The 11726-nt window shown below is 38.9% G+C and overlaps 2 protein-coding genes across 2 annotated transcripts in view; both read right to left on the reverse strand.

The window, feature by feature from the left end:
- LOC121371302 (peroxisome biogenesis factor 1-like) overlaps nucleotides 1–4237 on the reverse strand; it is a 50568-nt gene extending 46331 nt beyond the window's left edge. Inside the window, exons 1-2 of the mRNA XM_041497108.1 lie at nucleotides 4048–4237; nucleotides 265–414 (exon numbers count right to left, since the gene is read on the reverse strand). Of these exons, the coding sequence (XP_041353042.1) occupies nucleotides 265–414; nucleotides 4048–4155 (258 nt within the window). The 5' untranslated portion in view covers nucleotides 4156–4237. The remainder of the gene's footprint in view (nucleotides 1–264; nucleotides 415–4047) is intronic.
- LOC121371321 overlaps nucleotides 1–11726 on the reverse strand; it is a 235223-nt gene that overhangs the window by 185819 nt on the left and 37678 nt on the right. The gene's annotated exons all lie outside the window — the stretch shown is intronic.

Genomic DNA, 11726 nt, shown 5'->3' on the forward strand with positions numbered 1-11726 from the left:
GTAGCAAGGGATCTTTTATATGCACCATCCCACAGACAGGGTAGCACATACCACGGCCTTTGATATACCAGTCGTGGTGCACTGGCTGGAATGAGAAATAGCCCAATTAGCCCACTGATGGGGATCGATCCCAAACCGATCATGCATCAATCAAATATTTTACTACTGGGCTACATCCCACCCCTTTGTTGTTATAAAGACTTAATTCTTTAGACAGAAACATCTTAATAATGGCCGCAAACTTTTAAGTCATAATAAACCTACTTCTTCTCCCTCAGATATGCCTAACTTCTCTGCATACAGGCCACTTAGTTGTCCTGTATTCTCATTATGACTGCTTCGTCCACTTAGATCATTCGATAAAGAGAAGAAAGCCTGGCGATCATCACTAAATTCTGCTCGAAACACACGAACCTGAAAAATAAAGTAAAATTTCTTAGAGACTTTCTTTAAAAATGTTTTGTTTGATATATGAATAAAAACAAGCTTTATTCCAACACTGAAAAGATTACTAATGCATCTGTGTTTGAGCCCACTGGGCTATTTCTCATTCCAAACCAGTGCACCACAACTGATGTAACAAAGGCTGTGGTATGTACTACCGTCTGTGGGATGGTGCATATAAAAGATCCCTTGCTGCTAATTGAAAAGAGTAGCCCATGAAGTGGCGACAATGGGTTTCCTCTCTCAATATCTGTGTGGTCCTTAACCATAAGTCCAATGCCATATAACCGTTTGAAGAAAATAACAAGCCTCTCAGCCCCTCTACATTGTGAAATTTTTTTCATTTGGTGACTAATACATTTCATACTATCTACAGGGCTTCTAAAACTTTTATACAATCCACTAGCCATGGGATCAATGATTTTAAAAGTTTACTATCCACAATTAAAAATTCACTAGCCCTACTTTACTTTAAGTTAATAAAATTTTACTAAATAACAGTAATAATCAGGTATGTCACCTAAACAAGGATATAAAGATTAAAAACACTAACATTGCGGGATTGGGGTGGGGAAAGGATATTCATATTTACAAAATAAGACTTAAACTGCAGCATTTGACACACAAAATTAACTAGCTGTCAGGCATGGCAATAGTATTTATTTACTAGCCCAACATTGAATAGCACTAGCCATGGGAGTGGGGCTACCATAATCTAGAAGCCCTGATCTAAATACCAATACAAGTAGGCACCATCTGGCTCCTAGGTGGAAAGGTTAATATAGAGGACTGCCTCTGAAAATTGTGAGAGCGATAATTTTATTCACATATTATCGCTTATGCAAATCTAATTTTGGATAACCTACTTTTCGTTCATGTATTTAGGGCTTCTAGAATTTTTATAAAATCCACTAGCCATGGGATTATTGATTTTAAAAATGTACTAGCCATAATTAAAAGTTCACTAGCCCTACTTTAAATAAATACAATTTTACTACTAATAATAATCAGATATGTCACCTAAAGAACGAGATAGAACTTAAAAATCCTTAGATTTGGGGTGAAAAGAGGAGGCAGGATATTCATATTTACAAAATATCTAAATGCAGCATTTGACAAGGTTTTTTTCCCCACTAGCCGTCGTGCTAGTTATTTACTAGCCCAACACAGAATATCACTAGTCATGGGAGTGGGGCTACCATAATCTAGAAGCCCTAATGAATGTATGCAATTTTCAATTCTCAGAGACCTGAATAATGTAATTTCTAACAAGTGTACTGTTTATGAAAGATGGATATAAAATAAAATTGTGGTAAGATACTAAGATATGTTATATGTACATTTAGTTTGTTTTACAAAGCCAAAACAATGACCAGGGCCCCGTTCCACAAAGCGATCTTAGCACAAAGATCACCTTTGTGCATAAGGTAGCTTCAGTATGCACTTATGGTGATCTTAGGGCTAAGATCGCTTTGTGGAACGGGGCCCAGTGCAAAAGATGTCTGTGTTACCTAAGGTCTTGGTCTTTCAACACTTAGGATCAAACCTCCTCAGTTGACCCATTCTGATTGTTTTTGGGGTTTGTTTTTTTGTCCCATCCCAACCAGTGCCCCGTTCTGTCTGTTTGAAAGGGAGTCCGGCGATTTCGCCACCGGTCGATCTCGCCACGGGCGAGATAGCTGTAAATTCCATATACTGCTGGGCGAAATCGCCGTACTTTATATACATATAAGCAGACGGGAATGTCACTGTTTATTACAATAAAATGGTTATTATAATAATATTTAATTAATGTTTTGGGTTTGATACTGTTCTTTATTCCCAAGCTTTTGTTTTTTCTGTCATTGCTTTTGTTCAGTTTACTCCATATCAGCAAGGTTGGGTGAGATCGCCGATGTTTTGTGTACCATTTCATTGTACACTTACTTATTGTTTGAGAACATATTAATGTAACAAATTAATAAAATTCAAACTGAAACTCCATCTGTCTGTTTTCTGTCTTCCATACTGTTTACAACAAAGTTGGCCCGACTGACAGTACTTTAAGCTTATTATTATTCAGTGCATGTTTTGGGTTTGATATTGGTTTCTCAAAACGTTGGGCGTGGTCGCCGACATGTTTGTGCGTTCCATTTTATAGTACACTTATATATTTGAGAACATGTTAATGTTACAAATTAATAAAATGTCAAACTAAAAGCTTGTGTATGTTTTCTTTTTTTCGATATGTTCTTTACATCTACGGTTTTATAGAACTGATCACATTAAATTACCAGTAACAGAAAACTAACGAGATAACATACAAGGACAGATATAAAGATATATTGCTCATTAGCATTTCACGATTTCAGTTTCATTACAGGGAAATTGTTTCTGTATTTTAATAGTTAATACTGTAATACAGGTGATTATAATTCATTATAACAGTTTATGTCTATATGTTGATTAGAATTCACTATTATTAGTGTTAATCGTCTAGCTAACACTTTAACAGGCAAAGACAGAAAAATAGGACACATCACATTTGATTTGAACATTGTTCGTATCATTTCATGCAGTAAATGATAGTAATATAAACATTTTAAATAATAAAATTCCTCTTTAGTTAGATATATATAGTACGGCGATTTTGCCCAGCAGTATATGGAATTTACGGAGAGGCGAGATAGACCGGTGGCGAGATCGCCCTACTCCTTTGAAAGTACGTACAAAAAAAATATTTTAATTGCTGCTAATGTAAGAATGTAACACTACTAACAGCTCTCCTCTAAAACTATGTGACATAATTACCAAATATTGACATCACATAGTCTATGATTATAAAATTATTATGATCTAGGTGCAGGTCATAGCCAGCCAGTGGTAAAGCTCTTACTCAGAGCTTCTAGAACTTTTATAAAATTATTATGATCTAGGTGCAGGTCATAGCCAGCCAGTGGTAAAGCTCTTACTCAGAGCTTCTAGAACTTTTATCAAATCATTATGATCTAGGTGCAGGTCATAGCCAGCCAGTGGTAAAGCTCTTACTCAGAGCTTCTAGAACTTTTATCAAATCCACTAGCTATGAGATCAGTGATTTTAAAAATTTACTAGCCCTACTTTACTTTTTAAGTTAAAATGTTACTAAATAATAGTAATAATCAGATAGGTCACCTAAAAACGGAGCTTGGGCAGTTGGGGTCGGGAAAGGATATTCATATTTACAAAATAAGCCCAACATTGAATATCTAACAAAATCTAGAAATGCTGTCTAACTTCATGGACAGTCGGTCTAGGATCAATCCCCATTAGTGGGACCATTGGGCTATTTGTAATTCCAGCCAGTGCACTACGACTAGTATATCAAAGGCCGTGGTATGTGCTATTCTGTCTGTAGGATAGTGCATATAAAAGACCCCTTGCTCAGTTGCTGTTACTGCAAAATATAGCAGCTTAAGCAGGCTTCTTCTAAGACTACATGTAAGAATTATCAAATATTTGACATTCAATAGCCTATAACTAATAAATCAATATGCTCTAGTGGTGTCGTTAAACAAAACAAACTTCAGTTTGTCTTTAACTTAAATAATCATTATCTTTGTTTTCCCCCAGGGCCCCACTCACTTCATTTTCGTCGTTACTGTATTTCACCGCTGGATGTGCTATCGACAAAAAGCAGTGCTTTGCACCGCAGTACTCAACAGCGACCACAACCGAATTCATAGCTGCCATCCTAACCCATAGTTAGTACTAATTTTAAAAACCTAAAATGATCAAAGTTCATAACATCACAAACACCTCGAACATGTTTACATTTCCGTATAAACTTGATAAAGGGGTCATAACTCTAAATTGCCTAAATTCTACAAAGGTTTCACACCACAATTAACTCTCTTCAATATCGGTCTCGGTGACATAGATAATTTTCTTACACACCCGTTAGTGAGAACATCATGCGTTATTTTTGGTTACACATGGTTGTTAACGCATGTAGTCTACGTGTGTTAACAATTTCAAGACATACGACTGGCTGCTCCTAGGTCACAGGTGACCAGGTCACCAATGCCAAACATCCAGTGAAAAACTACACGATGGAAATCAATTAGACTGTGACGTATAGTTAACCTGACATTCATGTGTCTGTGACGCGTAAGTCAGCTACAAGTGCAACGGTTGTAAATAATTTTTAGTCGAAAGAGCTGTTAAAATTTGCGTAAAACCTGGTTTTTAATGATATGTAAGAAATAGAATAAAACATTCGTGTCAGTTAGATACCATTTATCTCACAACTCGTTGTTTAAAAACTTATCAACCTCGTTTTGCTCGTTAGATAAATTTTTAAACAACTAATATCTAACGGCCACTCATGTATTATTCTCTATATACTGGTACTAAGTTCGCTTCCCTGTCAGATGTTGTGCCTACGGCAAGCGTGTTTGAACAGTTCTCTGATGGAAGCATGCCAAAAATTACCCACATCCCACATGCTGAGTTCGCATCCCACAACCGGACCGGCATATCAAAGGCCGTGGTATGTGCTATCCTGTCTGTAGGATGGTGCACATAAAAGATCCCTTGCTGCTAATCGAAAAAGAGTAGCCCATGAAGCGGCGAAAGCGGGTTTCCTCTCTCAATATCTGTGTGGTCCTTAACCATATTATGTCCAACGCCATATAACCGTAAATGCAATGTGTTGCATGTGTCGTTAAATAAAACATTTCCTTCCTTAAGTACGAGTTTTAACGACTCGGTGACTGCTAGGTGTAAGGCCATTACACCAACTTCTCTCTCACTAAACATTAACATCTAACTACTTAACCACTTTCCTAGATAGACAGATAAGATAGTTGAGGTGTGTCCAGGACGGCGTGCTTGAACATTAACTGGATATAAGCACGAAAATAAATTGAAAAGAAATTAAAGGGACATTCCTGAGTTTGATGCATTGTAAAATGTTTCCGATTAATAAAATATTTCTACGATTAAACTTACATATTAAATATTTTTTTCTTGTTTAGAACATCAGTGTCTGTATATTCAATGTGTTTCTGATCGTCTTAATATTTGTAAGAAGCCCAAAATATTTTAGGAAATAAAATGAAATTTACGCTAGTACAAAATTTATATTAGAACGATCAGAAACACGTTTAATATACAGACACTAATATGTAATTACAGTCGTTAAAAAGTCTCTGTTAGCTGATAACATCTTACAAATTGCAGCAAACTCAGGAATATCCCTTTAATTGTTTAAATATGTACGTGGTTGTGACAGGTCATATTAAAAAGCCCGGTTTGTGAAAAACGTAATTTACCATATTGTTTGGTACCTGTGTATTACTTTCACAATATACAGTCAAACCTGCTCTAGAGGCCACCTGTATTAACAGGCCACGTCCGTGTTTTTCAAAATCATCTAATATAGTATAAACTGACCTGTATTAAGCAGCCACCTGTTTTAAAAGGACACCTTTTAATACTCCCTTTGGTGGCTGGTTTGACTGTATACAAAATATTCCTTTGAAAAAATCCCCAAATTCGATATTTTTTTCTGATTAAATGTAAACATATAGGCATGAGAGCCGACACTTTACTAAGGAAAAAAGAAAGAAAGAAATGTTTTATTTAACGACGCATTCAACACATTTTATTTACGGTTATATGGCGTCAGAAATATGGTAAAGGACCACACAGATTTTGAGAGGAAACCCGCTGTCGCCACTACATGGGCTACTCTTTCCGATTAGCAGCAAGGGATCTTTTATTTGCGCTTCCCACAGACAGGATAGCACAAACCATGGCCTTTGTTGAACCAGTTATGGATTACTGGTCGGTGCAAGTTTTTACTAAGGAGTTGGAAGGAAGTTTAGACACTGACGACGATACATGTGAAAAACAGCACCATATGTAGCCTGAGAGCACAAGAGAGTACGACGGACATGATAGCACATACCACGGCTTTTCTTACATCAATTGTGGAGCACTGAGAGGAACGAAATATAACCCATTGGGTCAACTGACGGAGATCGATCCTAGACCGACCACGCTTAAGACGAACGCATTGCCATCTGCTTACATTTCGCACTCTACTATCTCCATTAACCCCAAACATATAGCTTCATAGATCTCACAAATACAATTGTTTTATTTCCTAATACTAGTATTCAGACTGGTTACTGTCATATCCGGTAGGGGCGGGACGTACCCCAGCGGTAAAGCGCTCGCTTGATGCACGGTCGGTTTGGATCGATGCCTGTCGGTGGGCCCATTGGGCTATTTCTCGTTCCAGCCAGTGCACCACGACTGGTATATCAAACATCATTCGCTGAACAGCGTGTCCCCTGTACAACGAAGTAAGGTAACAGCATTCGCCGAACAGCGTGTCCCCTGTGCAACGAAGTATGGTAACAGCATTCGCCGAACAGCGTGTCCCCTGTGCAACGAAGTAAGGTAACAGCATTCGCCGAACAGCGTGTACCCTGTACAACGAAGTATGGTAACAGCATTCGCCGAACAGCGTGTCCCCTGTACAACGTAGTAAGGTAACAGCATTCGCCGAACAGCGTGTCCCCTGTACAACGAAGTAAGGTAACAGCATTCGCCGAACAGCGTGTCCCCTGTACAACGAAGTATGGTAACAGCATTCGCCGAACAGCGTGTCCCCTGTACAACGAAGTAAGGTAACAGCATTCGCCGAACAGCGTGCCCCCTGTACAACGAAGTATGGTAACATCATTCGCCGAACAGCGTGTCCCCTGTACAACGTAGTAAGGTAACAGCATTCGCCGAACAGCGTGTCCCCTCTACAACGAAGTAAGGTAACAGCATTCGCCGAACAGCGTGTCCCCTGTACAACGAAGTAAGGTAACAGCATTCGCCGAACAGCGTGCCCCCTGTACAACGTAGTAAGGTAACAGCATTCGCCGAACAGCGTGTCCCCTGTACAACGAAGTAAGGTAACAGCATTCGCCGAACAGCGTGCCCCCTGTACAACGTAGTAAGGTAACAGCATTCGCCGAACAGCGAGTCCCCTGTACAACGAAGTACGGTAACAGCATTCGCCGAACAGCGAGTCCCCTGTACAACGAAGTAAGGTAACAGCATTCGCCGAACAGCGTGTCCCCTGTACAACGTAGTAAGGTAACATCATTCGCCGAACAGTGTATCCCCTGTACAACGAAGGAAGGAAAGAAATGTTTTATTTAACGGCACTCAACACACTTTATTTACGGTTATATGGCGTCAGACATATGGCTAAGGACCACACAGATATTTAGAGAGGAAACCCGCTGTCGCCAGTTCATGGGCTACTCTTTTCGATTAGCAGCAAGGGATCTTTTATATGCACCATCCCATAGACAAGATAGCACATACCACGGTCTTTGATGTACCAGTCGTGGTGCACTGGCTGGAACAAGAAACAGCGCAATGGGCCCACTGACGGGGATCGATCCCAAACCGACCGCGCATCAAGCGAGCGCTGTACCACTAGGCTACGCCTCGCCCACTCTGTACAACGAAGTAAGGTAACAGCATCCGTCGAACATCGCAGCACTGCATTACAAGTTGTGGGACACCAAAGGAGACTTGATTCATTTCATTTCATTCATTTCCTTTTACACTTATTTTCGTGCTTATATCCAACTGAGGTTCAAGCACGCTGTCCTGGACACATACCTTAACTATCTGGGTGGTATGTCCAGGACAGAGGGTTAATGGTTAGTTGTTGGTGGTTAGTGAAAGAGAAGTCGGTGTAGTGGCCTTACACCTACCCACTGAGTCGTTAAACTCGATTTGCATGGAAGCCGGTACAGGGGGTACGAATCCAGTACCTGCCAGCCTTAGGTCCGATGGCTTGATTCATACAGCGGTATTTTTCAATACAACTGGACTCCAAATCTATATACATGTGTACATTCATTTATTTTAAAGAAGGACCCTCCTCCTCAGTGTGAATACTGTTAGTGTACACTGACTGTGAGCCACATTTTGGTGGAGTGTGATCATCTCAAACCGACGAGAAATGATATATTTGGCAACAGAAATGTTTTTGAATCGTTTAAATTACATCCAGAACTAATTGTAAAGTTTTTAAAACACTGACTTCTATACAAAGTTTTAAAATATACTTACCTTGATTTTATGTATTTTATTATACTTTTTTCCCACAGCTCCTTACACTGTGGTTTTACATGAATATTATATAAATAATATTTTCATATACTTACCTTTTGTGACACCTAATAGCCGATATGTATTTTTGTGCTGGGGTGTCGTTAAACATTCATTCATTCATTCCAAATCTATATACATTTTCCTTGAATGTATGTGTCTCCTTGGTCATCTTGTTTTTTTTAATATCACAAAATGCATTTTTTATATTTTTAAAAACACACGTGTTTCTGAGAAATAGCGGTTATTGATACGAGTTCTGGTCTATTTTTTAAGGATATTTCCCGGTTTCAACGTCACAGACTCTTGTTTCACTCTGTTGTAACTTTATCCAAATGTGTTACAGGTTTGTAGATTAACTAAACTTGGTGTCCATTTTCACGAATTGAAACTAGGGTCTGCGCATTTAATATAAATGTTTGGGTTTTTTCCATCGATAATCAAATATTATATATTTTGCCACAAGACAAACTGATTAAAATCAGCTCAGCTGGCTCCGTATTCATAAACGTACTTAAGTCAATGTATGATACCTAAATACATACTTAAAGTACATAGATAAGTATCATACATTGACTTAAGTATGTTTATGAATACGGAGCCTGGTCTCTAACTTTAGACTAGTTAAACTGAAGATATTTACTATATTACGTGTAGCTTATTGTTATTGCACAATAGTGTAGGTGTCCCTTTTTTAGGCGCGTATTCAGGAATTTTAGCAGGGGGAGGACTGTGACGAGTGAAAAAAGTTTGTTTTGTTTAACGACACCGCTAGGACACATTGATTTATTAATCATCGGCTATTGGATGTCAAACATATATATGGTCATTTTGACACAGTCATAGAGATGAAACGCGCTACATTTTTCCAGTAGTAGTGTCACGGGGATTCTATAATTCCCGTAACCGAATAAAACACGATTATCAAAATGTCTCTCCTACTCCTACTTTCTCTATCGCTATGTCTATCTTCTCTATTTCTCTCTTCTCTTTCTCTCTCTCTCTCTCTCTATCCCTCTCTCTATCTTCTCTATCCCTATCTCTATCTTCTCTATCCCTATCTTCTTTTTCTCTATCTCTATCTTCTCTTTCTCTCTCCCTCTCTCTATCCCTCTCTTCTCTTTCTCTCTCTCTCTCTATCTAATGCACGTTCTTCTCTTTCGTACTCAAGCTTTTTAAAAGCTAACTGTTGTTCCATACTCAAGTCACTTATCTCTATCTCTGGAACAATCTCACGGTCTTCCATAACAGGCCTATCACCAAAAACTTCCTGGATAATAATTGTCTTTATATCACCTAAGGTTTTTGCTGATGTTAAATCAATTTCTCGCTCACCCGCGATTTCAACTAACTCGGCCTTACGTGCTCGCTTAATCTCCACTACACTGAGCGTAGGCCTATCCAGCAAATTCTTATCCATGTTTAGATATGACGCACTTATTATTAATTAATTTTCTAGTGAACAACGTGCTACTTCTGGTAAATTTGTAAAAATAATTTATAAAGCCCCCATTTACAAACAATACTTTTTTAAAATATGCATGTCCCGTTTCAGATCCGGGACGAGCGCCCCAATTTTCTACTCCTGTCACGGGGATTCTATAATTCCCGTAACCGAATAAAACACGATTATCAAAATGTCTCTCCTACTTGTATATCTATTAGATCTCTCTGTAACAGGCTGTTAAACCCTAGTATGGCTCGTCTCTAGGTATGATCAGAGATACGATCTTATATAAAGTATATATTATTATAGCACGTTAGTTCTCTAGAAAACACAACAAAAACACAATACACTTTGGAATCTGTATTAATCTACGCTGACAAATGTACAGCCGTAGTAGTTAATTAATAACAGCAATAATAACAACCCAGAACTGATCACTTAATTAGTTAATCTCTATGTGTCTAGTTATACAATATGCGAATCACTTCACCGTTACACCACACCCACACGTGTGATAATTGAGAAACGCTTCCAGGAGAAGTTAATTAATAAAGGAATTACAACACCATTCCTAACTGGTTAATTTTTAGTCAACCCTTACTACTCGTTCAGTAACGTGTGATAATTTAGAAACGCTTGCAGGGGAACTTAATTAATAAAGGAATTACAGCTCTATTCCTAACGGGTTTATTTTTAATTAACCCTTAACTACTCTTTCAGTAATCTTGTAACACAGAATTAATACTTATCACAATAAAGACAATAACCTACAGTGTACCTAGGTCCGCTAGGATGACTGGCTAAGCTTTATATTACCAAATACTCGTATAATGTTAGAACAAAAAGTCTACGATTTACTTCGTCAGATGACCGAAGACACTGTCTAAAGAATATTGGTATAATACAGTATTAAAATATTTAAAGTCACATCAATCACATCAAGGTTATACACAGAGCAGAAAATATATTTACCAAAGTCCAAACGGACTAACGTTCCCTCGGAGCCTTCCTATTCGTTCTCCTCGATATCTCTAAAACACTAGCTATTTATTATAAATCAGGATTTTGCCTGGGGGTACAAGGCGGTACCTCACGTATCATCTCATATTCTACATCTACTAGAGTCGGTATATTTCTCTCTGATCGTCAGTCTGGCTGTCGCCAACCGCGAGCAATCTCCTGGCCATAAACAGCACTACCGGAGATATTACGTAACTACTAGCTACATGGCCTCCGCACCTGGCTGAGGGTGTGTATTAGGCGTACCGATCGAGGACGGTCGCGCAGAAGTCTTACGTAACAAGTTGCCCATCTGGGCTACGGGCAATAAACTGCACACGGCCCTCTAACACAATTAAAATCGCCACAGGCGAAACAAATTTAAGAGCATGTTCCGTGACAAGTAGCAAGGGATCTTTTATATGCACTATACCACAGACAGAACAGCACATACCACGGCCTTTGATATACCAGTCGTGGTGCACTGGCTAGAGCGAGAAATAGCCCAATAGGCCCACCGACGGGGATCGACCCTAGACTGACCGTGCATCAAGCGAGCGTTTTACCACTGGGCTACCTCCCGCGCTCGTAACGAGCGAAGTTTAGAGGGAAGTCGAGACACGCTCCTCCCGGAAAATATATTTAAAAAAACAAAAAAACATTAAAATTCCTTGAGCGGGGATGG

The sequence above is a fragment of the Gigantopelta aegis genome, chromosome 1, assembly GCF_016097555.1.
Source record: "Gigantopelta aegis isolate Gae_Host chromosome 1, Gae_host_genome, whole genome shotgun sequence".
NCBI lineage: Eukaryota > Metazoa > Mollusca > Gastropoda > Neomphalida > Peltospiridae > Gigantopelta > Gigantopelta aegis.